The sequence below is a fragment of the Ursus arctos genome, unplaced genomic scaffold (assembly GCF_023065955.2).
Source record: "Ursus arctos isolate Adak ecotype North America unplaced genomic scaffold, UrsArc2.0 scaffold_7, whole genome shotgun sequence".
In the NCBI taxonomy this organism is placed as follows: Eukaryota; Metazoa; Chordata; class Mammalia; order Carnivora; family Ursidae; genus Ursus; species Ursus arctos.
In genome coordinates, this window is record NW_026623089.1 from 52,764,825 (window position 1) to 52,790,533 (window position 25,709).

Below are 25,709 nucleotides of genomic sequence, written 5' to 3' on the forward strand. Positions count from 1 at the left end.
CCTGAGCCGTCCCCGGGTAGCTCACTGGCATCACCCACGCTTGTGTGTCAGCCTCACGTTACGGATCCTGAGGACACACAGTTGTTTCTGTTCATAGACATTGGGTCATTTTAGGATATCAGATTTGTTGTATACCACAGACTATTTTTCTAATAGGCACCTTTAAAAATTTGGCTTTAGGTCGGAGGACCATGGGAGTGTCTTACTGAGAATTTAATTTCTAGGAGCTGGGAGTTTAGTTTATTTCCCAGTGTCCATGAAATGTTCTAGATTTGACTTTGAGGATTTCATAGGTCTACCAGCTTGGCCACCATGCATAAATTCCTTTTACTTGTGAAAGTTCTGAGGTGGGCCATGGAGTGACAGTAACTGTTGGGATTGTGGAATGACTTGGGTGTTTGTTAGCTGGACTAACCTCAGATAACCAGCTACCCAAGACTACTTTTAGGCCAGAACAGTTTGGCCAAAGCTGGTAACAAAGTCATTATTGTACGTGATTACTGTTCCAAGTTCCTTGAAGGAGTAAATAAGCTACAAAGTATTCTTGCTTCGTGGGCCTCTGATAGTGCATCCTGTTCCTGAAACTTGATGGATTTTCGTCCTTGTATCCAATTCCTGACTGGGATGGTTGGAGAAAAACCCCGGATCAAAGTTCTAGTTCACTGTGACTTGTGAGAATGGAGGATGGTGGTCAGGCCTTATGTAGGGAGGGCTGCTCCCTGGCCCTGCCTGTCTCTCTGAATCCTGTCTGGCTCTCATCTGTTGATGTCTAACCTCTTCTGGCTTCCCTTTGTATCTCTGTGCATTCTTTTGCCTAGAGACTCATTTTGTAGCTTCCTGTTATTTTTCCGGCATATTTTCTCCCAATTGGAGGTAGAACCAGTTGGTGTATCTTGGGTGCTTTTCAGGATCCCTAGGGCCCAGTGCATGGAAGGAGCATGGGAGGTGCTGCTGGAACCTCTTGGTTATGTGTGCTGTCTTTGTGGACCCCCCCCCCCCCCCCACTTCCCAGAGCCCTTACCCTTGTGACACAATTGTTGCCCCCTCCCCTTTACCCGGACCTACAGCTCAGGGCTGGCCCCAGCCTCGCTTGGCTACATTACGGGTGCTAAACTTCTGTGAACCATCTGGGGATTAGTATGTACTGTTGAATCTGCTGCATGTTTCTGCCTGGAAACCAGGGTCCAAGCCAACGGCTGTTGGAATGTGGCTAGTTCGGCTGCGTTTGTGAAATGGTTATGGATGCGATTTTTGCTGCAAAGGGGCATCGAAGGCAGTAACCTGGGTAGCAGATTAATAATTCATTTGCGGGTGTCCGAAAGGGTGCAGATCATCGGGCTTAAGCTTTCTGCAGACCTGTGACTCAGTCTTTTGTGAGTAGTTTGTGGACTATAGCTTTGGTTAAACAGCTAGTAATGACCGCATTTCATTGCCTTCCCTCTCCTGGAGCGAGAGCACCTACCAGCCTCCACGCTTTGTATACCGCGTGTGTGTTACACGTCTGTGGAATCGCTGCGCCTTCTCGTTGGCTTACAAACTGAAGCGAAGTGCCGCATGACTCCTGAGGTTCTCAAGTCTGGTTCATCGGTGGCTGTGGGCTTTCTCCTCAGACTTGGGTCTCGTGTTTCCTTTTCACAGTAGAAGGTGGTTCTGCCCTACTGAGGTGTTGTTGGAGTCGGCCTCCTGCGCCGTCACCCATCTTTGTGTAGCCTGGTGGAATCTGTTGTTTTTTAGCGGAATTGTTGGCTGAGAGATGAGGTGCCAAAGTCAAGGTTACCATAGACCTATTGTAAGAAACATAGGTACTCTTAAGGTAGTTTATAAAATATTTTTAAAGAATTATTCGTATACATCATGACGTTGGGAGTTCAGCCAACCACCTGCTTCGTTCTGTTTTTTGTGCAACTTCTGTATAATTTCATATTCTTGAATTATTTTTCTACGTGACACATAATATTTTTATACTTAACAGCTACATAATCTTTGTAGTAAGAGTATCGTTTTTTTCCCCCTCTATTTTTGGCCATTCAGGTTACATCTACTTTTATTCTTAGTATTGTGAACTATACTTCATAAATACAGTTATGCATATCATATTTTGCCTCTTGGATTGCTGTATTTCCTTAAAATCTATTTCTAGAAGTGGATTACTTTTTTTTTAAAGTAGGTTCCACACCTAGCATGGAGCTCAATGTGGGGCTTGAACTCACAACCCTGAGATAAGACCTGAGTTGAGATCAAGAGTCGGGATGCTTAATCGACTGAGCCTCCAAGGTGCCCCAGAAGTGGATTACTTTTTTGAAGAGGGTTCCCCCCCCCCCCCCCAGTTTTTGAAATACATTAATATACTAAGAAGTCCTTACCGGTCACACTTACTGGCCTTACAAATGCATATTTTATGACAAACTTGCCACTTTTCTTCCCCTTGGCTATTTAGCTTTCAAAATATGACACCTTCTTGCTGTAACCTGCATTTCTTTGGTCCTAGGGGACTTTGTACCTTTCCTGTGTTTTTCCCTAGTCCCATTTCTGCGCATTGACTTCTGCCCTAGTCCTTTCTTCATTACCACATGCCGCCCCCCCAGTTTTGAGCGGACACGTGTTCACTGGGTGATACAGGAATGGATTATGGAGGGTTTTTTGTTAGACTTGTTTATGAGAACATATTCACAAAGTGAGCTTTACAAAAGGGCTCTTCTACTAGAACATTAAAAATCATTGTTTTTTGTAATAAGAATATGAATCTTGTTTTCCCTCCAGATTCAAAAAACCTGGCTTTGTCATTCTATAGAAGTTAAAATTCTAACAAAATCTGCCAGTGTTTTCCCATGATTTCTTTTATTCATGGAAGATTTTAAGGTTATAAAGATGAAAAAGCCTGATACTGTTTAACATAGTTCAGGAGGAAAAAAGCAAACCAGGTACTCCCCGCTCCCTCCCAGCCCCGTGACCTAGACTGACTTAGACGGTCACTGAGCTTCTGGACCCAGTGCCGCTGTGTGGTTTGTGTGGCGTGCAGTGCCTGGGCTGGTCCTTCAGCCTGGGTGGCTGAGTGGGGCGGGCCACCTTCTCATGCCGGTGTTTCTCTTAGCTCTGGCCAGCCCTGTCCTAGGCCTGAAGGAATGCACCAGAGGCTCGGCAGTGTGGTGCCAGAACGTGAAGACGGCAGCCGACTGCGGGGCCCTGAAGCACTGCCTGCAGACCGTCTGGAGCAAGCCGACGGTGGTAAGTGCCGTCGGGACCGTACTGATCTCCATATGCCATCTGTAGCTGTTGCCATTTACAATGCGCTTTCTCTTGCCTCACTTCGTTTGCTCCTCACGGTGACCCTGCGAGGGAGGCAGGACCTGTTGCAGGGTGGATCCGTTTTAGCACAGTGGAAACAGGGTCTCAGAGGTTACCGTTCCATTCCCCCAAGGTCACTGAGTCTCTTGGTGGCAGTGAGGTTGAGGTCCGCCCATGGCCACCTCTGTGTGCACTCCACGCTCCTTCCGGGCCTCTGTGCGCGTCCCACCTCTGTGCTCCAGGTGAGGGACCAGAGGTGTGCAGCTTCCGTTCCTGGGGCTGGGTGCACGGGCACAGCTCTGTCCTTGGTCACTCAAAAAAGTAGATGTTAGGGGCACCTGGGTGGCGCAGTCAGTTAAGCGTCCGACTCTTGGTTTCAGCTCAGGTCATGATCTCAGGGTCATGAGATTGAGCCCTGTGTTGGGCTCTGCACTCGGCACAGTGTCTGCTTGAGTTTCTCTGCTGCTCGTCCCCAGGTGCACGTGTGTTCTCTCTCTCAAATAAATACATCTTAAAAAAAGTAGATGCTAAACTTTTGAAATCCTTCCGTGCTTTTTGGTATTTTCATTCTGCCCTTCTCAGACAAGCAGATCACTGATTCAGACCCTAGAGCTTAGTAGCTATTTAAAATTTTATTTCTAGCTGTAGCCAAACTGGAAAAGATGCTACTGATTTTTTTTCTTTTTTTTTTTTTTAATATGGAACACTTCACAGATTTGTGTGTCATCCTTGCATCTAAATGGTGTTAAATATAGCATACTAATGTGGGGCTCTAACACTCATGAGGTTACTCTGAGATGACACCGCTCAAATGCAGTCTTCCTGCCACCTGAACCCTCTCGGGAGACGCCTGAGCTTTGCTGGCTGTCCCACCTGACTGCAGAATGTGCGTGGGCTCGCTCTGGGATGTGCCACCTGATTGGGCGGATCCGGTTCCAGGTCTAAAACTCAGTCACTAGCGGCCACTAGTGCTGCTGCGTTAGGAGAACAATTAAAAACCCTGTTCTTCTAGAAATGCTTCTGAGTTTGCTAGATCACTACCCTCTGTGGCCAAAATTACTTTCTGATTTGGTTTCTAATTTGCTTCTCATCTTGTTTTTAATATGGCTTCCTCTTTTCAAATTCAGCATGTGACAAGGGAGGGCTTCAGCTCTTTCTCTTTTGATAGGGCAGCCTCACAGGCTCCTGAATCCGCTAGTAGCCTGACCAGGCCCAGAGGTTCAGATAGATTTCTTTCCATGTAGCTAAGTTACAGGTGTTCCTTCATTTGACTCAGACGTTTTAGTTCCTTCTTTCTTCATAGGTTGAAAATCAGTTGCCCTTGAGAAGGGAGCTTCCCATGGACCTCAAGAAGCAGCTAAAATCTCCATATCCCGGGCCACGTGGGGCGCTGGGTGCACAGGCTTCTCAGGGACAGGCGTGCTGTCTAAGCTCTGGGGTGGTGACAAATGGCTTCCATGTGAGCATAGCAGCCCCTGGGAGCCAGAAGGTAGATGGAGTGTAGGAGTCAGTGCCAGTGTCCGGCTGGGCTTCTCTGCCTCACCACCTTTTACTCTGTGATAGTGATATTTGGCCCCAGGTGACCGGTTTTCTCGGATTTCTGCTGCTCTGATTTTCACCTTTCCAAGCCTCAGTTTCCTCCTGGAGCTGTTGTGAGCATTAATACATTTGGCCTGTGCCACGTGTGCTGGGGTGTAGAGGGTACAAGAAAAGGGTATCTCTCCCTAGAAGCACAGAGTGTTCTGGTCAGTCCCCCCGATCCTTCTCCCATGGCATCCCTGTGCTTCTCATCTAGGTTAGGGAACCAGAATGTGCCAGTGTGTCTGACATCCCTGGTTAGATAGGCCAGGACAGAGGCCGGGGGGCTTTTTAGCTGGGTAGGGTGTGCATTACGTCCTGCAAATACAGATCTCTCTCTCTCATGTTCTGTTCTCCTAGAAATCCCTTCCCTGCGACATATGCAAAGATGTCATCACTGCAGCAGGCGACATGCTGAAGGACAATGCCACGGAGGTGAGCCGCCAGGAGTATGTGTGACCACGTGTGAGCAGCGGCCACATGGCCATGTGCATTTGTTCCTTGAAAGAGCTGTCTGTGGCTTTGGGGGTCTCACGAGGGATGGTCTAGGCCCGGGTAGGAAGTAGTTCAGCTCTTGTGAGCCACATACTTTTTCTGTCACCTAGTTTTTTTCTTTTTCCCCCCAAATCCTTAAAAATGTAAAACCCATCCTGAGCCACAGGCTGTACAGAAAGAGCCTGTGGGAGCTAGCTTGCTGTCCCGTCTCGGTGTTTAAGTGCCCAGGGTTGGTGGGGGTTTTCATATCGCTGGTCGCTACCTTTAGGTCCGTTCTGGCCCTCTCTGCTCAGAGTTCCCTGTGCCCGTGAGACTGCGGGTCAGAGCAGCTTCATCTGGAGAATGTTTGCTTTTTGCCTCTTGGTGTGATGCAGCCACGGCCAGCCACTAACCCTCTCCCAGGGCTCTTCCCTGAGGCCGCTGTTTGCTGGGAGGTGTGGAGGTCCTCTGCTCTCAGTCGTTTGCAGAGCAGAAGTCCATCCTGACCCAGCCCTTGCCTGTATCCCCTTAGCAAGAGATCCTTGTGTACTTGGAGAAGACCTGTGACTGGCTGCCTAATCCGAACTTGTCTGCCTCGTGCAAGGAAATGGTTGACTCCTACCTCCCAGTCATCCTGGACATGATTAAAGGACAAGTGGTACGTGGTGGAGAATAGACTCTTAGGGAACTTCTGGGGCCCAGGGAGGTGCCAGACCAGAACAGTGATTAAAGTGGAAAGTCTTTTCTCAGCAGCTCGCTAGTACAGTTCTGACATCTGAGATGGCTTTGCCCAGCAGACCACTCTGCTTGTAAGTTTCACGGCTGGGGGAGAGCACAGGAAATGGGACCTTGCAGAACACTGAAGGAGTTGTAGACTGCTTCAACATTTACACGTGCGCATTTGCTAACTCATGTCAGATCTTTAGCTCTCCCTTTGAGCATGCATTTCATTTCATTTCTGTGGTTTTTATCCTAAATGGACTGAGCTAGAGGGGTGTTCTGCTTGCATTCTAATAAGCATCTACCGTGCACAAACCATGTGCCACTGCACTGGTTGGCTTTTCAGCCACAAACAAGGAGCTGGGTTTGTGGAATTTGGAAAGACCCTAAGAAAGAAGAGGTGCTCAAAACACAGGGCCAGCAGGGTAGAAGTGTCCTGAGACTGGATGAAGGTTTTAGCGAGGATGGCATGGGTCACACCATGCAAGGCCTTTTCGGCTCTATTTAAGGATTGTAAGTGCAGTAAGAAGTCCTTGGAGGGTTCAAGGGGAGAAGTGACATTAGAGGTGCCTTCTTTAAAGGGTTTGGTCTAGGTCCCACCAGTTGGGAGTTGGAAGAGGGGAAGCTGGCAGGGCAGTCCATGTGAGATGTGATGGGGCAGTGGAAGGGGACAGGTGCACGTTCTGTTTCAGAGGAGAAATGGGCTGGACCTACTGAGGGAGAGGAGGGACAAAGGGAAGAGTGAGGAATGTCTTCCAAGTCTCTGGCTTGAGCTGCTGGGAGCTGGGTGAGGGAGCCATTTGCTAGAGTGGAGATGGAGGGGGGAGCAGGTCGGGTAGTTTTGTGAGCAGGGCATGCGTATGTGAGGCCAGGAGGTGAGAACAGAGACTCATTCAGGGGCACTGGGCGGTGGTTTTGTTTCCTCTGGAGAGAGGATTTCCAGCTAGACTTCTTTTCCCACTAGAGCCATCCTGGGGAGGTGTGCTCTGCTCTCAACCTCTGCGAGTCTCTTCAGAAGCACCTGGCAGAGCTGAATCACCAGAAACAGCTCGAGTCCAATAAGATCCCGGAACTGGATGTGGCTGAGGTGGTGGCTCCCTTCATGGCCAACATCCCCCTCCTCCTCTACCCTCAGGACGGCCCCCACAGCGAGCCCCCGCAGAAGGTAAAGCCGCAGGCCCAGCCACTGAGTGCCCCGTTCCTGCTTGGTTAGAGATGAGACGTGAGAGGGGGTGTGTGTGTGTGTGTGTGTGTGTGTGTGTGTGTTCTCACACTGGGGGCTTATTCCTTCATTTGACCCTGCAGTTACCCGAACCACCCTTCAAATGGTTATGCCGCGGAGGTTCTGAAGAACTTGGGATATTTAAAGTATGCAAAGACTCTCTCCATTCCAGTTTTATTGAAATCAATGCCTTATTGATTTTAAGCCTATTGATAATTGTAGAGCCTATAAAGACACAGAACTGGGGCACTTGGTTGGCTCACTCGGTGGGGTGTGTAACTCTTGATCTCAGGGTTGTGAGTTCAGGTGCCACATTGGGTATAGCCATTATTTAAACAGAACAGAACAAAACAAAAACCAAACTTTAAAAACAGAACTGTTCAGTAAGTCACTGCCTAGTGCTTTGGTCATGAACATACAAGGACATTTTCTTGGGAGTTTGGATCCTCTTATCTATCATAGGAGTATGCTATGTTTACAGCCTGACACCCCCCCCTGCCCCCCTTCTCTGTAGGCTGGTGGGGACGTCTGCCAGGACTGCATCCAGATGGTGACGGACATCCAGAATGCTGTAAAGACCAACTCCACCTTTGTCGAGGCCTTGGTGGACCATGCCAAGGCACAGTGTGACCTCCTGGGGCCTGGCCTGGCTGACATGGTAAGCCTTATCTCTCCATGCATGGGAAGGTACACTGGGTCAGGGAGCTTGGGGGACCTAGGAGCGGGGGACCCAAGAAAACTTCAGTTCCCGAGGTACCGTTTTAAGTTCCAACTCCAGGGCTTTGAGGAAGAGATGGTTCAAACAACTGTTTTCTTTTTCCACAGAAAGCATCTGGAATAGTTGGTGGGTACTTAAATACTTTGTTGGTTAGTTGAATTTGTATGTGTAAGCAAACACTTGGGATAAGAGTGGAAGGGGACCGCTTTTGTGAGGATTTGTTTTCCTCCCAGTCACTGTATGTGTAAGAACACTAGAATCCTTTATAACCTTGTTTTTAAAAGCCTGGCTGTTGTATATTCATAATCCTGAGTGTGCTCTCCCCACAGCCTGTGGGGTTTTCCATGGAAGCCATGCAAGGACTTGCAGGATGATTCACGTCTTCCTTACCTTGGTGATGTTAGTCCTGCAGGCTAAGAAGCCCATTTTGTTAGTCTCTTAGAGGGTCTCACTTCTTGGACCCTATTCACATTAACTACATGTGTTTGAAATTAACCTGTAAAACCAAAGTACTAGTTTTGTACCTGGCAGCGGAAAAACCTTGGCCAGACTGGATGTAGGGAAGCTGGTTGTAATGACTCCATGGGTCTGGGATCAGAGCAGCCATCTTGGGTAGGAATGGCTGGTTCTGGGAGCTCTGGGTTCTTCTGTTGGCTTCCTCTGGGAGTCTTTTGGCCTCCTTGAAGTATTTTTGTATCTTGCTGTGTTAACTTGGCCTCCCCAGTTCAGCCCTGTCTGAGGGCCGTTACTACCCTTGGCTTTCTCACTGTGGAGGCACCCCAGTGTGGCCAGAACTACTCTGTGAGGGTCTACAGGAATTATCTCGCTGTGGATGAAAATAGATATGCTGAAAATCATCATGACTTGATTCCTCGTGGATTTTAGCTTTATAAGCTTGTCCAGGAATGCATGAGCGGGTTTGAAAAGTCACTTTGGGTTCATAGCAGCATGTCTCATATCCACATTCAGAACTGCTCCTGAGTGGTTACTCTGTGACCTTGGGGCAAGTGTGGGCTGTAAAAGGAGATTGGAGGACCTCTCCTCTAAGGTCCTTTGGGACACATTTTCAAAACACCCTTTGCACACCTTTTCCTATGAGGTATAGGATAAACAAATAGCCATCTTTATCTCGAGATGTTTGTAAGACTGCACTCTTCGAAGCTCTATAGTCACCTGTTGCCGTTGCTGGAAAGGCTGGGTTTTTGGTGTGTGTTTGCAGCAACGAGTGTCACTCACAACCGTTGTCTGTCTCCCCAGTGCAAGAACTACATCAACCAGTATTCTGACGTTGCCGTCCAGATGATGATGCATATGGTAGGTGGCGGGGAAGTTCCCTGTTAGCATTCTTTGCCTCGAACTGTATGAGTCCCAGGATTTTGAACATTACATGGTTTAGTCTTCCTTTTCTCCCTTCAGATAATGAATTGGGTCAAAACGAACCTCGTTCGACCAGCAGACTCTCTACCCGCAACTCAGTACCCCCCCCCCCCACCTTACCTTCCCCAGCCAGGGGACAGGCTGAGGCAGCTCCACCCCCGGGACGGCCCTGTGGCTTCCTGGCGGTTAGTTGGCTTGTGCAAATCGAGCTGGCCATCAGATTTCTAGTATCTGGCTCTTATCCTGGGACTCGTGGGAGTAGTCTGCTCTGGAGCTAGTCCAGGCCTGAGAATGGCTGCGTTGCAGCGTGAGTGTAGGGGTGCGGGGAGCCCCGCCTGCCACAGTTGGTCCTGCACCGCAGCGTCCTTAGCCGTAGTTGCTGCTTGAGCCCACGACTCCTGCACTTGCTTCTGACGCATCTAGCTGGTACGGGCGTCCCTCCGTCGTTAGAGGTAGAAGACCCTGATCGTGCGGTGGGCTGGCCAGCTCCGCGCAGTAAACTGTGGTTCAGAGCAGGGTGGGCTCAAGGAATTTGTACGTTGGGAACGTGCCCTGGCTTCCTGAGATCTAAGCTGCAGGGCTTGGGGGGGGGTGGGTTGCGCTTTTTGTGTCTCCATCCTGCTGGCTTTCTGACTGCGTTGTTGGTTCCCTCACCAGGGGTCAGCAGGCTGTGGCCCACTGCCTGTTCCTGTAGTTTTATTGGTGCGCAGTGATGCCTGTCCCAGTTTTTGCTGCGACGGCAGCGTTGCAGACCTGAGAGCCGACGGGCATGGTGGAAGCCGTACCCTGTGGCCTTGCTGTGACTGCTCTGGGGCTCTGTCCAGACATGAGAGGGCTTATTTGGGATTCTTAGACCGTGCCTTGTCCTAGAAGTACCTCAGAGGCAGCTTACAGAGACACACAGCTAGAGTAGGAAATAAATAAGCCTTTGATTTTGATTTGGTTAAGTGCTTTCTCATAGCTAACTAACAGTTTTCTCACTGTAAAAGATACACTACACAGATGTTTTTTGCAAATATGGAAAATACTTCCCAAATCAAAGATCATTTGCAATTAAAAAAAAAACAGTGAGGTAGTATGGTTATGTGTTATTTCAGACTCTGTAGTTTGCACTGTTTTGCTCATGAATGTATTGGCCATTAAACATCCTTGTAAATGATTTCTAAGCGGCTGCACAATCTGCTGTTTGGGTGGAACATACTTTCTGTTAACCCATCGCTCTGGGTGTTTAGGTTGCTTTGGAATTTGTCTTGGGATCAAAAGCGTGATGAGCCCCCGTACAGTTAGATAGATGTGCGGACCCCTGTTTCTCCCTTAGTACAGATAACTAGAACCGACCTTCCTTCGGCCTTCCAGGCTGGCACCTGGCTACCTGGGGTAGTTGCCCTGCAGCCTGGGGAGCAGTGGGTGTGGTTCAGGATCCCTGACCCTTTTGGGTGTATTTTATATTCTGGCACACAGCCCTGATTCGGGCAGTCCCGTGTCCTGTTCCAGTTTGCTGCTTACCATCTCGCAGGCATGTGGGCCTTAGGCTTCTGAGGACGGACAGCTCCTCATCACCTGGCATTTTCTGGGGTCTGCTGGCCAGTGTTCTGAGTATGATTTGGTGTGTCGGGCATGGGGCCTGTGCACACACCAGCTGGACAGTGTGATCTGTCCCTTGGGGGCCAGAAGAGCTTTCAGGGCCCCCCGAAGTGGTAGGAACAAGGTAGGTTGCTGATTTGTGACTGCAAGGTTTCCCCTGAACATCTCGTGATGCACTTACACCTTCGTTAACTGATCGTTGTTGTTTTAATTTTTTCTTAACTGTTGTGTCCTTTCCTTTCTCTTGTTTTCATCTCCGATTTCCTGTTTTTGTTCAACAGCAGGATCAGGTATGTGGTGGGGCATCTGCTTGTAGTAGCAGTCTGCTGCTTGTTGTAGTTGTTTTGCCTTTTTTTTTTTTTTTTAACAGCATGATCTGTGTTTAATAGGCTGGTGGGGGAGCTTCTGCATCTCTCCCCTGTGACTTAGCACTTGAGGTCCTAGGGGTCTCCTCTCCCCTTCAAGGGGCCAGAAAAGGAAGCCAGCAGGGCCTTGGACTCCAGTTAAAAACCAGCACTCAGCTGGCCATGTGCATGCCAGCAGTGTGATGATGGGGAACCACGGGTGACCCCCGAGATGCCTCGGCCTCCTTAACTGTAGGCCTGACTTCTGGTGGGACACTTTGTTTCTGTCATGACTCGGGGGAGCATTGCATGTCTTTAGTCCTGTTTTTCTTGACCCCAGAAATGCTTCTGCTGCATGAGCAAATCATTTGCAAATAGAGAGCAGACTGTTCCGTCTGTTGGATCCAGAGAGTTGGAAACAACCTCTTGATTTGTGGCTTCTGCCCCTCTGGGTAATGGGGTCCTGCAGCTCCTGGAGCCACATCAGATGGCTCAAGAGCCAGGCCAATGGTGGCATGATACTGGGACCAACCCCCCAGCCCGTACTTACTGAGCCAGCACCCCCTTCTGAGCACTGGCATCTCTCTGTGGGAGTAACGATTTTTCAAATGTATTGTGAAGTCTAATGGGAGAGGACTTTGGCTGAAATAACCTGAATTTTCACCTGGGCTGCCCCAAGGAGGAAGCAGAACAAAGCTCATCTGAGACAAAGCAGCCACACTCCTCCTGAGTCTTGGTCTTTTTTCTAAAAAGTTTGCTGTGTCTTTGGCCCCATTCTGGTCTTCTCCCCATTCTTAAAGTGTGCCAAAGACAGGCTGTTTAGGATACTTTCAGACTTCCTCCGTCTTAATTCTAGAGACTTCTTGATATTAAGGTGAACAATAGCCATGGTCTAGCTCTCTTGCATTAACAGGTCTCATGTGAGCAGTCCTGTCCTGCTGCTGTGGTTTGGTGGTGGGAGGCAATGGCCGTCAGGACCAGAGCTAGGCGCTGCTTGCATTTGGTTCCCAGAGTATACAGAGCATGTCTGCTCTTCTCACTCTTGGCCATCGTCATGGTGAAATGGTTAAGATGTCCATCTTACCCAGTTCCCTGTGGTTTGGTGTCTGGACGGGAAAGGGGATCAGTCTGGAGCTTCGGTGACCTGAAAGAATTCATCAGTTGGGGGCATTGGGTTTTTGTGTGTACTGTGTTTGCGCAATTGTAAAAATCAGAATGTGTTTTTTTTTTTTTAAGTCCGCCATTTTTTTCTTAAACAGTCCTGCCACTGAAGGATCTAAGACATTTGGCTTTCTGTTAGTTTGTGGGCATGGTGGTTCCTCCTCTAGAAAGAACATGCAGCTTATTTCCTACTGAGAGTGAACCAGCTCAGCCACGAAACAGGTCCTAGAACAGAGCAGGGGTCCTCAGAGAGGATGTGATTGCTTGTGAAAGGGAAACAGGTGCCAAAAGCCTCACTTCCCGGGGGTGCTCCCTGGGGTGCTCCCTGGCTGGAGCAGGGACAGCCGTTCTGTCTGCTCTCCCTTCAGAGTTTTGTGTGGCCTCCTCCCCGTGTGAAACTGGTTCATCTGCATTTTCAGGAGTCCCTTTAGTTTTAACATGGAATCTTTGTCTGTTCGGGCAGTCAGACTTGACACTGTGACCAGGGTGCTTCCCCAGCACCCCGACCTTTGTGTGTAGAGAGTGGGACTGGGGGAGGGTGGGTGCGGGCCTGCATCTGACTGCTTTTTCTGTGCCTTCTCAGCAACCCAAGGAGATCTGTGGCCTGGTTGGGTTCTGTGAGCAAGTGAAGGAGATGCCCTTGCAGACGCTGATCCCTGCCAAAGTGGTCTCCGAGAACGTCATCCCTGCCTTGGACCTGGTAGAGCCCATGAAGGTACCTGGTGTCATCGTGTTGCACTGGCCAGGGCTGTGTCATGCCCGGGCCACTCCATGTGTACCACATTCTGTAAGGCACACGCTTTTTTGGTTCCCTGCCTGACTCCTAAAGGTGTTTGAGTTTGAGAACATCCGTTAGTTTGTGGTGTCCCTGTACGAGTGCAGCGTCCCGCTCCCAGCCCTGAGTACGTTTATTCCCTCGGTTACGAACCCGAGTGCTCCACGGGGTCAGCCTCCATTGTAGCATGTCTCCCACCTCCTCGGACACGGTTCTGCCCCCCCGCCCTGCCCACGGTCACTGCAGCGCAAACCTCATGTTCCCAGAACACCCGGGGCTCACGCAGAAGCCTCTCGGTGTGCTGCCTTGCGTGCACGGGGGTGTGGGTGGTTCCCTAGCGCCCTGCACTTGGTAAAGACGCACCGCGTTCCCGTGTCCGTTTCCGTTCAGCACTTGCTACGGGTCTGCCAGGGTTAGAGATCGAGTCCTGAAACTGTTCAGCTGGAGTGGTCAACAGACTTGTCCCGGTGTTCATGTGGCTCCCGGTTTAGTGCTTCAAAGGGCCCAGGCCCTGTGACATCTTACCATGTGGCACACGCACGTGCTTCTTCCAGAACTTCCTGTCACTTGACCTTTAGCCGTCTCGTCTCCGTCTGCTGCCCTCCCTCAGCGTGTGCAGCGTCTGGACCACACAGTTAAGAAGTCAGATGGAGTTGGGGAGGCAGAAGTGCCTCGTTTTGCCAACCGAATTAATAGCCAGAGAAGATGGAGGAGAGTTACAGCTTATATTCTAGCCGCACGGGACTACTTACGTTTAAATAAAATTACACCAAACTTAAAAAAAATTCAGTTTCTCGGTTACCCTGGCACATTTCAAGTGGTCCGAGGACACGTGTGGCCCATGCTGCTCTGCTGGACTGCAGAGATGGAGAATGTTTCTACTGTCACAGAAAGTTCTGTTTAGCAGTACTACTTTATTAAAGGCTGGCTCTAGGAAAGCAACCTCAGGTACTAGTGAGACTTGAAATTCAAGAGCAGGCCTGAAATGTGTTTAAAGCTCTGTCTTGTAAACAGCGGACAGGTAGTGAGTCCTCACTCTGCCCTGCGCCTCCACCCACCTTCCCAAAATGACTCCGGAACGCTGAAATGATGGTGACAGATAAGATACATCGTGCGGACTGCTCTTTGGGGTCGGGGGATGGTTTCACTGCTCTGTCTTCTGAAGTGTGGATTCCTGGTCTGTCTGTGGGGTTGGGGGTGCACGGCAGGAGGTAGTGGTGGTAGAGCACTGGGCAAAGGGATGGGTCTTCCGCCATGCAAAACCAGCAGGGACAGGAACTTGCACACTGGGAGGAAGCCACCCTGTGTCCCTTTGTTCTCCTGTCCCTGGCCATAGGGTGTCCCTTCCCCTTTAGAGCAGCAGGACTCGGGTGAGGTGAGGGTCTCAGCATTAAAGTGCCCTCCTGCCCTTCCCATAGAAGGACATGGTCCAGGCGAAGGCTGGGGTTTACTGCGAGGTCTGCGAGTACGTGGTGAAGGAGGTGGTCAAGCTCATTGACAACAACAGGACCGAGGTATGAGCATCTCTAGAATGCTAGTGTTTCCGTTCCCTAGTGGCAGAACCAGCAGAAGAGGGGGGCTTGGCCCTTGCCGGCATTGGACACCAGCCCTGGGAATCCTCACAGCCGCTGGCCACCGGCGGGTGCCTCTGGGTGGGGGTCGGGCTGCTTTCTGGGGAGGAACTAGCACCTTGTTGTGGGCTGGTTTCCTAGTCATGTTCGTATTTTGAGAATCTTCCCCAGCCCTGTCCAGCCTATTCTCTTCTAATAAGGATCGTCTTGTGTTGTGGTTCAGGAAGAAATACTTCACGCTTTGGATAAAGTGTGCTTGAAGTTGCCTACGTCCTTGTCCGAAGAGTGCCAGGAGGTGGTGGACACTTACGGCGCCTCCATCCTGTCGATCCTCCTGCAGGAGGCGAGCCCTGAGCTGGTGTGCGGCATGCTCCACCTGTGCCCCACCCGGGGGCTGCCTGTGCTGCCCGGTGAGCGGGTGAGGGCGTGGCCGGCCGGCCCCTGGGGCTCGGGGTGGGGGGCCTTGCCGGCGCTGAGCCTGTGCTCCTGTGTGTAGTCCGTGTCATTCAGCCGAAGGACGGGGGCTTCTGTGAGGTATGCAAGAAGCTGGTGAGCTATTTGGACCACAACCTGGAGAAAAACAGCACGAAGCAGGAGATCCTGGCTGCTCTCGAGAAAGGCTGCAGCTTCCTGCCTGACCCCTACCAGAAGCAGGTACGCCCTGGGCTGCTTTGGGCCAGAAGGTCAGAATCTGCCTGCGGAGCACAAAGCCTGGGCTAGCTCATTGTGCCGCCCATGGAGGTTTTCAGGGAAGACTAGCCATTTCTTAGAGGGGTCTGTTGGCTCAAGGAGAGCCGAGGAGGGGGAGTAACAGGAGCAGGTGAGGGGGGAGGCGGAGTGTGGGTGGGTGGGGCATCTGGGAAGGGGTGCCGGGCTGGCAGAGCATGCGTAGTGCCCCTCCTTTTATGCCCCGTCTGCTGGGCATGCCTTGACCTGGACCCGTATCCCTGTGTACTTAACAGTGTGACCAGTTTGTGACTGAGTACGAGCCTGTGCTGATAGAAGTCCTGGTGGAGGTGATGGACCCATCCTTCGTGTGCCTGGTGAGCTCCCGGGAGGGGTGTGGCCTGGCTGGTTCTGCATGGGGTGGGGGGGGTTTACCTCTCAGGTTCTAGCAGAGTCCCTGGGGATGGACTGTGGGAGGACAGGGCTTCCCACAGCACTGATGTTTTGGAAATATATGTCCGAGCTCGAGTTCTGGCTGCTTCTAGAAACTGATAATCTCTGGTTTTGAAAAGGATCAGTAGGGCTGATCTGATTCTTCCCCCTTTTCACCACATAGAAAATTGGAGCCTGCCCCGCAGCCCGTAAGCCTCTTTTGGGAACCGAGAAGTGTGTGTGGGGCCCTAGCTACTGGTGCCAGAACATGGAGGCAGCAACCCAGTGCAACGTGAGTAGCTCGGCAGCTGTTCCACAGGCCTGCCTCGCCAGTCGGGCGGCTGCTGTGACAGTCCTGGGTGAGGGGCCCCGCGGTCGGTGCTGTGCCCAGTCTTCGTGTCAGAGGAGACACGGAGGCCCAGAGAAGCAGCTAGGCCTATTGGTGGCTGCCCAGCAAAGGCAGGAGGACTAACAACATTCTTGCCTTTGAGAAGTGAAGGGTGGGGGTGTTCTTTAGTGTTTTTTGCTTCTGCTTTCTTGTTTTTGCCTTTAGTTTCCATGTGACAGGGTCAGGATCAGATTTGCACAAGGCCACCCTAGAGATTGAACAGGTCCTCCTCTCTCTCGGGTCAGTCTGGGCTGGAGACTGGCCTGAGTCTTCACCCAAGGCCGAGCTGCTGTTCTTGAGTGACGCTGAGACTTGGTGCCTGCCCAGGGCCTGCGGCACTGTCCTGACTGGGCCGCCACCAGCGGTGCCCCACACTGCTTGCTTGGGTGGGGACGTGTGGACTAGTCGGTTACGTAATGTTCTTTGGCGCAACCTTGTCTTCCTCGAGCGGGTTCCTCCTGACCAGTGGGGCATGACTGCCGGTCCGGGTGAATCAGGTTGGGCCCCTGCAGGGAAGGGGTGGTGATGCCCACCCGGCCGTGTCCAGCTCCTTGCCCCTCTGGCCCCAGCGCACAGCACAGTCAGTGGACGAGTAGGTTCCTGCTGCCATCCTGGGTGCCGGGGCCTGTGGGGCCCTTGTTCTCAAGGCCTGAGCTGGTGTGCGCTCTCTTGGCTGAGGAGTTCGCCTCGGGCGCCTCCGTGCCACCTGCGGAGCGCTGGGACCCCGCATGCGAGCAGGGGGAGGGGCCCCGGACCCACCTGCAGGGGCGCACGGCGCTCAGGTGCTTTGCAGCTGCTGTTCTGGCCTCGTGCCTTAGGCGTCCCCGACACTCGGGGGGGTCACCTGCTCCCCAGTTTGAAGGGGGCTGCTGTCAGCTGACTAGGACAGGAGAACGGGTCCCATTTTTGCGTGCCAGGAGTAGAGTTTGTCACGTGAAGACTAAATCCAGCTTCCTCTCTCCTGTCAGGCTGTGGAACATTGCAAACGTCACGTGTGGAACTAGGACGTGTGGAACTAGAAGGGACGTTTCATCTTGGAGAAACTGCAGCATCTTTTCTATTTGTGTGTCTGGGGCAGTGAACACACTGATCTGTTGACTCTGTTATAAAAATAGGTCCCCTTTCCCTCCCTCCCTCTCTCCTCCCCCGTAGCCTTGCTGTCAGTGCGGAAGTGCCTGGCCCGCAGCCGCCACCACGGCTTCACTGTCCCTTTCCTTTGCCTGGACAGGTGGGCACGGACTGTGCGCTGGAGGGCGTTCAGCCTGTGCTTCTGCGGTGGCTCCCTGGAGGTGGCGGCGGGGGGCTCTGGGGGCTGGCGTGCGCCGGAGCTGCTTGACCAAAGGCTCTCCGTCCTCTTGGCCGGGGCCTTGTTCTGAGCCCTCCGCCTGCCCCTAAGCAGGGGCCTCCCCTCTCCTGGGCAGCTCGCTGTCCCGAGAAGGAAAACAAAGGCAGTTCTGTATGAAAGATTAGAGGCTCAGGATAATGAGGCTTTTTAAAACCACGTAGTTCTCACTGGAGGGGAGATTGAGGAAGCAGCTGCTCGGGAGACCTGGGTGTGTCTCGGGTTTGCTATCCCTGGGTCACCCTCCGATTCAGCTTTGGGGTGTCTTTCCTGGTGATGCCTTGGTCGGGGTTCTGTGGGTTTGGGTGGGAGGGGGAGAGCCTGCCTGAATGTCATCTGCTAGCTCCATGGGGAGGTCCCGTGGGCCTGGCTTGTGTGTGTGGACAGCGGTGGCCGCCTCTTGCTTGCTCTGTGTCCGCCTGGCTGCTGAAGCCTTGCTTTGTGCGTCTCTAGTGCTGCCCGGGGACCCCCTTGGCTCCGGGCCTCCCGGCCTCCTCACCTCCAACCCCCATTTCCTAGATGTTCTTTTTGACCTTCGGATAAACGTGGATGAGAAGCTCCTAAGCCTCTGGCTGTCAGAGGGGGTGCTGGGGGTGCTGTCCAGGGGCCTTGGCTGCCGCCCTGCCTCTCCCGTTTAGCCTGCCTCCTCTTCTGTCCCACTTCTAGTTGCCAGGAGACAGCGAGACGTGCAGTTGCTATTAAATGGACTTAATGACTTTTTTTGGTTTGTTTTGCACTAAAGTTTCTGTGATTTAACAATAAAGTCTGTTAACTAGACGTGAGCCTGAGTGCTTCTGTTAACACCTCAGCCAGCGTTTGGTTTTGGAGTAGCTCCGGGGCCGTGAGTGTCCGGTGGTCCTCTGGCCCCTCTTGGCCACAGAAAGCAAGCAGAGTGGCAGAGAGAATCCCGCCTGGCTCCTCTCTGGCCAGCCCACCCCCTTGCCCTAGGCCAACCCCAAGGGTAGTTTACGGGAGCCACGGTGAATTGAATTGCTGTTCAGTGACGCTGAGTTGCTTTTCTTATTTAAAATGCAGACCATTCCAGAAACGTTCAGTGAGTCCCAGTTAAACAAAATCAAGGGGAAAATGTTGAGGGAATAACTTAATTTAAAAAAGGAATACACACAAACACTCTACATTCAGAACCCAAGGGAACACCAGTCCTTTCTCTTTATGAGCTGGACACGTTTGGGAAGCCAGTGGAATGTAGAGAACGCAGTTCGCTGACATTGACCATGTCCATCTGGGGAGTCAGGGCTCACTCACTGCTCCCAGCTGGGTGTCTAGCCGGGGAGGGGATGTGCTAGAAATGCATTGGGACTTGAACTGAAGTCAGGGAGTCAAGGCCAGGTGGGGTATGCCAGCTCTGGGCCTCCCTCCCCTGGTGCTGGGCGCGGGGGAATGGGAGATAGATGGACAGGGATGTGGGAAGGGCCTGCTTGGCCTCTTAGAGCTCAGCCTGGGCTTCTGAGTTCATCCTCAGACTCCTGGGCCCCCAGTGACCCTCCTTACCTTGTCCTTAGATGCTTTTTTTTGTTTGTTTGGTTTTCTTAAAAAAATAACAAATTTTATGAAGGTAGAGGTCAGGTGCTGAATGGGCGTCTGGCAGAAGTGGAATCTGAGCGGCTGGGGCGGGCTCCCCCAGGCCGGCCCGAGGCTGTAGAGTTGGCCTGGGGAGGGGCCCCCACTGTAGTCCTGCTCTGCCCTGCCCTGGGAGGGATGGGGGACAGCAGCGAGGCCCCCCCGTCCGGTCATAGCTCTGTGATCTCCAGGGGGCTCTCAAGGATCACGTCACGGAGCTTGTGCAGGGGTGTGGATTTGGCCGACTCCGTGCGGGCGTTGCGCTCGAAGGCACTGGCTTCCGCGGTGGTCAGGGTCTCCAGTGAGCGACCTAGGCCCTTCTGGTCATCCTCGGGCAGGCTGTTAAGGTCGGTGGCCAGCAGCGTGCCCGTGCTGCCGTGTACCATGTGGATCCCGTCGGGCCCCTTGAGCTCTGCTGGTGGCTTGTGGCGGAAGCGCAGGCTGCCCTGGCCAGGGCTACGCTCCCCCGGCTCGTCCTCCAGCTCCGTCTGGATCAGCTGCAAGAGGCCAGGATCCCCCTGTGGCTCTGGGACCCACCCAGGCTCAAGGCCATGCCCAAGGGCTGAGCAGTGGATGGCCCCAGAGTCCCGCCTGCTGTGTCCCTGTTTCCTCCCTACCACACACAGGTAACTGCAGTGAACTCGGGGCTCGTGCTGCAGCAGGCCTCTCAGCTGATGACGGGGTTTCTCCAGCTGAGTACCAAGGGGCACCACGGCCACTTAGGCGGTGCTACAGCTGTGTTCTTAGAATGTGGGCTTCCCAAGAGAATCTGGAGTTTTGTGTATCTGATGATATACAAAGATCCTATGATGCAGTTTTGGTATCTGGGTTTGTTACCGATCTGTCTTCCAGCAAGATCCACTCTGGCCAGGTAGGGAGTGTCCACAGCTGAAGTTGGAGGGGTGACGGTATAGTGGAAACTCAGCATGTGGCACTTTCGTCCCGTGTGGAACTGTTAGCTTTGGCCTGTTCCATTTGGGAATTGTTGGCCCAGCTGGAAATCTGGGTTTTTAAATAAAGTCTGAATTTTTAAGGTGTTGACATTAACTGCAGGCAAACAAACCTATTTAGACCCATTTGACCCTGAGCCAGTTTCCTATAGGACATCACTCCTTCAGGGCGTCTTCTGGGGCTCAAGTCTGAGAAACACTCCCCAGCACCCACCCCGGGAAAGCCCACTGCAGAGCCCAGAAAGGACACTTCCTGGATCCCGCCCTGGCTGCTGAACTCCAGACTCTGAGGAGGAGGAGGGGGCTGGGAGAGAGATTGAGAGAGGGAGGGAGGGAGGGAATGAGCACCCCCAGTGCTGGGGCACAGCACACAGCTCCGGGCCCGCCCGGCTACCTCAGAGACCGAGGAGTGGCAGGAGGCGGCTTTTTGCACCATCCGCTGTGCAAAGAGCTTTTTGAGCCGCAGGTAATCCTCCAGGACCACCTTGAGCAGCGAGCCCTGGGGGAGGGAGAGGGTTAACCCCCCACCGAGGCCCTCCCCTGCCTGCCGCAGCCCTCACTCCTGACACTGATGGGGGTGATGGGGGTGATGGGTGAGAGTAGTCTAGGGTACACAGGCTCCTGATCCAAGGCAGAGCCTGGTGACAGGGACCAGCCGGAGCCCACGTGGGCTCCAGGCCACCGCAGGCTGAAGCAGCTCCCTGTCTGCCCAGTGCCCGGGCCCCGCTTTCCGCACGGTCATTCCTGCCTAGTGGAAGGCAGATCAAGCCGAGCCTAGAGGTGGAGAAAGTTGTTCCCTGGGATCCTCCCCCATCCCTGTGTCCTCTGGAGCGACTCACAGCGCAGTCAGAGGTCTGGGTGCAGGGCCCTGAGGGGGGTGGTGCGGGAGCCCGCAGGGAGGACTCACCTTGATGGGTCCCTCCCGAATGATCTGGCCCAGCTTGGCAATGTTGTCATACTCCTGGATGGCTGCCCGCAGGTATCGGTCATCGTCAGGCTTGGCTGCTGCCGGTTCACGCCCAAAAGTTCCCTGGGGAGAGAACCCGAGCTGGAGCAGACGTAGACTGCACGCACACACGTGTACATACACACGGGGCTATGGCTACAGCCCCCCGCCCCGCAGCTCTGGCCGCGGCTCACGTGGGTGCGGGTGGGGCTGTTCCACAGGTCTGCGATCTCGCTCAGGTTCTCGGGCAGGTCGTCCTCGTGCTCTGCCTGGGCAGCCAGCTCCAGGTTCCGGCAGAAAGGATCCAGCCACACGGGGTTGGCTCTGCGCATGGGGAGTGGGGGGGGGGTGGAGTGAGGAGGGACAGCCTGAATACACAGACGCCTTGTAGCTTCACCTCTGACCCCTGCCCTTTTCCCTGGCCAGCAAGGGACTGGGGGTTCCGGGTCACGAGAAGGAGGCCCCTTGCCTGTGGCCCTCGGGGTGTACCCTCCCACACTAGGATCCTGCAAGAACCAGGACAGTGTGTCAGTCTGGATCAGCTTTGGTTTAAAGGCCTCACTCTGTACCTGGTATCCAAAGTCTGTGTCCCCTGGAACTGGGGGCCCAATTAGGTGTGGATCCTAGCTCAGCCAATAGTTTGTGTGTAGAGAAGGGTAACTGCCCCACTAGGGGGCACCCCCACCCCAGGTTTTAGCTAGTCTGGTTCCTCAGAGCTTGAGGGGTGGTAGAGAACCTACTCCAGTTGGGTCCTGGGCAGGCCTCCCCAAAGTGCACCCTGAGGGCTCAGGGACCCCACTCACCCATCGAAGGAATACTTGTTGGTGTTGGGCATGTCCATGATGTCGATGAAACCACGGTTCCCTGGAGGGAGAAGCGCTGGGGCATGGAGGGCAGGGGTGCACCCTGCTGGGCCAGGGGAGCCGAGCCAGCCTTGTGAGGCATAGGCAGGCGCTCTAGGCCCCTCGAGGCCCCTCCTGCGCTCTCAGCCCCGCCCCCCAGCCCTTGCTCACCTGCTGAGCCAGCCACAATGGCTTTGAGCTTCCTCTTGTGTCTGGAGGGAAGCAGAGAGAGGGGCTGGTGAAGGAGGCTGGACTGGGCTGGCGTCTCAGGGCCCTGCCTGCCTCTGTGACCGTCCCAGGAGCGGGGCTGGTCAGCCTATCCCAGGGCAGGGAGTGGGGGTCACTCACACGGTCCTGTAGTACCAGTTCATGAGGATGAAGAGCATGGCCGCCAGGAAGAGGAGAATGGCCAGGACAATGATCGCCATCTGGGGGAGCAGGGCCAGGCATGAGTGGGCGAGAGCGCCCGGGGCAGGGGGGCGGCGGGGCTGCGTGCGCCCAGGACTACCTGCAGGGCAGACATGTCGTCGGGCAGCCGGACAGAGATGGCAGGCTGCACATCCAGGACGTTGTAGTTCCGGAAGAGATTCCGTAGCTGCTCCTTGTTCTCGTCAATCATCTGGATCACCCTGCGCGAGGGGCAGGGGCCTCAGCTCCCCTCAGCCATTCCTTAAGGGCTTGTCCCACGCAGAAAGGTCTGCCGAGCTCCTGCCTCCGCCTCCCAAATTCACTCCCACCAAGCCTTGCAAGATCAAATCCCACCCAGCGAGAATAGCTTCGTGCCTTACAGGTCCACCACCCCTCACCCAAGATCCTGCTTGCTCCTCACGATTCATGTAACACTCCCATTTTACAGATGGAGAGAGTAAGGCTCAGAGGGGTGGAGGACACCCCCAAACTATTCTTTACCAGGCCTGCCCACCTCTGGGGGGAAGCCCCCACACAGCCGGCTTGATTGTGTTATCTGCCTCCTTTGGGGGGTCCCCTCCCCAACTCCAGGGCAGGAAGGTGGGCCGATGGTCTGAGCACAGACCCCACCCACCGGTCCACGTCCAGGATGCGGTTGCTATCGCGGTTCACCACATGGATGAGCAGCTCTGTCTGTGCGAAGTTCACCCGACCCTTCTTGTCCACATGGAACTAGGCGAGAAGGGGCATCATGGGCTGTGACAGGAGCAAGGGATGGGATGGGGAGCCCCTCCTGGCCTGCCCTGCCACTAAACCTGTCACTGCTGAGTGCTCCCCGAGGACCAAGCGTGATGCCAGTCACTTCCCCGCATCGGGCCAGGCACTGTTACTAGCCCCATTTTACAGGTGGTGATACTGAGGGCCAGAGACGCGGAAGGACTTTCCTAAGGCCACGTGGCTTAGGGAATGACTGAGGCGGCACAGACCCCCTTACCGACCCCTCATCTCTCCGTGATGCCCTGTCCCTGTGGCCTCCTCCCCTCAAAGCCGCTAGCCCCAGGGCGGTTCCATGGGGCACCTGCACGTCATCAGTGTTGACAATGGCGCCAGTGATGTTGGAGAGCAGGCCGATGAACTCCTCCTCGAAGCCACGCACGCGGTCGGGGATCTCGTTAATGACGATCTTGACACGCTGGTCGTCCCTCAGGATGTAGATGCCGACGATGGCCGTGTCATTGTGGCCTGCCAGGTCCCGGGCCACGATGTCCACCACAAAGTAGCCAGGGCTGTAGGCCATGAAGAGGTCGAAGGTACGCAGGATGCCATCCACACTCCCTGCAGGAAGAGCCCAGGGGCAGGGGCAGCTCAGGGGCCACCCAGTGCCCCGAATCCCCTGGGGAGGGGCAAGGGCCAGGGCATTTGGACACACTGACGGGAGGCGGCATCTGAGGCCGCAAGTGGCTGCAGGGCCCGGGAGAGAGCAGAGATGACCGAGGAGGGGGGACAGGTGAGTGTGAGTGTTGATCGGAGGGAGCAGTGGCGTTGGCCTCGGCTCGGCTGGTGACGACCCTCAGAGAAGGCAGCCGGTGAGCCGGTACTTCTAGAGATTTTCTAAGTTTTTACTCAAACCCTGCGAGTTCCAACACAGCTGTGGGCTGCACTGACCTAAGGATGATAAGTTTGGGACTCTGTTGTCCCATGCTGGGGGACCAGGGGACACGTCTGAGCCCCCCAGTGACTCTCTCTCACACACACACGCACTTCAGAATTCCACAGCCGCACGAGAGAGACGACGAGAGGTGGTGCGGCGGTCTTCGAAGACCGTAGACCTGGGTTCAAGGTCTGCCACTTTCTAGCTGTGTGACCTTTAGCAAGCTCCGTAGCCTCTCTGTGCCTTAATTTACTAAACGAGGAGCAGTAGCAGATCAGAGGACAAAGGGATGGCGTCTGGTGGTGTGACTGGAGGAGGTGGCCTGTGAATTAGGCTTCAGAGGATGGCTGGAGCGCATCTGAAGGCAGAGGTCAAGGTCAGGATGGTGTTTCAGGAGGTGAAGACTGAGGGCGAAGGCCAATGGCGGGTGGTATCGAAAAGGCTGAAGGAGTGGTGAGGCGTTCAGCTCGGGTGGGCACGGGGCCCTTACAGGTAGTGGGGGCTGTGGAAACAGCAAGACGGACTGGGAGGAAGACCTGGTGAACCTTGAAAGCCAGGCCAAGGAAGAAGTCTAGATTGACTCTAGTAGACAAGAGTGGGGAAGGGGTGGGGTCTAGAAATAAGGTCATGGGACACCCACCAGGACACCTGCTCGAACCTGACCCAAGAGGCTCAGCTGTCCACACGGGCAAATGCACAAGTCAGCGTGCATACCTTCAGGTAACGTGTGCTCCCCAGTGCTCACCACGATGCCTGACCCAGGGGCAGAGAAGTGCGCAAACGGGAAGACAGGTGGACGTGTGGAAAGGAGGATGCGAAGGTGGATGGATGAGTGGACGGGGCAGATGGGTGGATGCGTGGACGAGAGAGGAAGGCTGGATGGATGCTCGGGGGTGCAGACTGACACATGGGTTGATGATAGATGGATGAGAAGATGGAAGGAAGGAAGGAGAAAGTGGGTAGTAGATGGAGAGGTGGAGAGGTGGATCCGGGACTAGAAAGGCAGATGGTGGAAAGGATTAACAAGGGGCTAGCTCTATGGCGGCTGGGTGGCTGGGTGGACAGAAGGATTCGCATGGCTGGCTGGCCAGCCACTCATACCCTGTGGTGCCCACACAGACCCCATCTCCTCCAGACTACAGTCCATGCAGTGACCGAGGTCTCGGGTGGAGGCTCCTACCCATGGTGAAGACCTGTCCCACGTCCTCAGAGTCATTGGCGAGGGCCCGGAAGTAGTGGACGGCCAGGATGCCGTAGAAGACGAGGCTGTTGTTGCCAATGTCTGCATCCAGGGCCAGCACCTGGATCAACTCTGAGCCCACCTTGGCGTCGGTGGCCACTCCTGCGGAACAGGCGGGCGGGTGTCAGCGGCAGGGCAGGGGTCCCCCTGCAGCCCGGCCCCGGGCCCGGCCCCCATACCTGCAGTGTATTCGGCCTTGGTGAAGCGCGGGGGCTGGTCGTTGATGTCTTCCAGCACGACACGCACCTCCTGCAGGGTGAGGTCAGTGACCAGGTCGAGGGCCGGGGAGGGCCCCCGCGGGGGTGTCCAGCTGCGGTTGCTCGAGGCCTTGACGATGAAGGAGAAGACCGCTTCCCGCTCCCGGTCCAGGTCCCGCAGCACCAGCAGGCGCCCGTCAGGCCGCAGAAGGAAGTTCTTCTCTTCGTTGCCGGCTGGGGGCGGGACCAAGGCACGG

At 54.1% G+C, this 25,709-nt stretch overlaps 2 protein-coding genes across 3 annotated transcripts in view; one reads left to right on the forward strand and one right to left on the reverse strand.

The window, feature by feature from the left end:
• Positions 1-18,414, forward strand: part of PSAP (prosaposin) — a 32,597-nt gene extending 14,183 nt beyond the window's left edge. Inside the window, exons 2-14 of one of the 2 annotated variants that reach the window (XM_026504414.4) lie at positions 3,092-3,225; positions 5,224-5,298; positions 5,870-5,995; positions 7,022-7,222; positions 7,794-7,937; positions 9,255-9,311; positions 13,047-13,178; positions 14,657-14,752; positions 15,033-15,219; positions 15,306-15,463; positions 15,772-15,852; positions 16,092-16,199; positions 17,264-18,414. In XM_026504414.4, coding sequence (XP_026360199.3) covers positions 3,092-3,225; positions 5,224-5,298; positions 5,870-5,995; positions 7,022-7,222; positions 7,794-7,937; positions 9,255-9,311; positions 13,047-13,178; positions 14,657-14,752; positions 15,033-15,219; positions 15,306-15,463; positions 15,772-15,852; positions 16,092-16,199; positions 17,264-17,299 — 1,535 coding nt within the window. In that variant the 3' untranslated portion in view covers positions 17,300-18,414. Of the gene's footprint in view, positions 1-3,091; positions 3,226-5,223; positions 5,299-5,869; positions 5,996-7,021; positions 7,223-7,793; positions 7,938-9,254; positions 9,312-13,046; positions 13,179-14,656; positions 14,753-15,032; positions 15,220-15,305; positions 15,464-15,771; positions 15,853-16,091 lie in introns of both variants that reach the window. The other variant, XM_057308496.1, reaches the window with a different exon arrangement.
• Positions 18,415-18,775: 361 nt separating this feature from the next.
• CDH23 (cadherin related 23) overlaps positions 18,776-25,709 on the reverse strand; it is a 403,304-nt gene continuing 396,370 nt past the window's right edge. Inside the window, exons 57-68 of the mRNA XM_057308495.1 lie at positions 25,435-25,686; positions 25,196-25,357; positions 23,443-23,699; positions 22,999-23,096; positions 22,465-22,585; positions 22,305-22,384; positions 22,128-22,168; positions 21,918-21,978; positions 21,309-21,438; positions 21,076-21,198; positions 20,563-20,667; positions 18,776-19,715 (exon numbers count right to left, since the gene is read on the reverse strand). Coding sequence (XP_057164478.1) covers positions 19,389-19,715; positions 20,563-20,667; positions 21,076-21,198; positions 21,309-21,438; positions 21,918-21,978; positions 22,128-22,168; positions 22,305-22,384; positions 22,465-22,585; positions 22,999-23,096; positions 23,443-23,699; positions 25,196-25,357; positions 25,435-25,686 — 1,757 coding nt within the window. The 3' untranslated portion in view covers positions 18,776-19,388. The remainder of the gene's footprint in view (positions 19,716-20,562; positions 20,668-21,075; positions 21,199-21,308; positions 21,439-21,917; positions 21,979-22,127; positions 22,169-22,304; positions 22,385-22,464; positions 22,586-22,998; positions 23,097-23,442; positions 23,700-25,195; positions 25,358-25,434; positions 25,687-25,709) is intronic.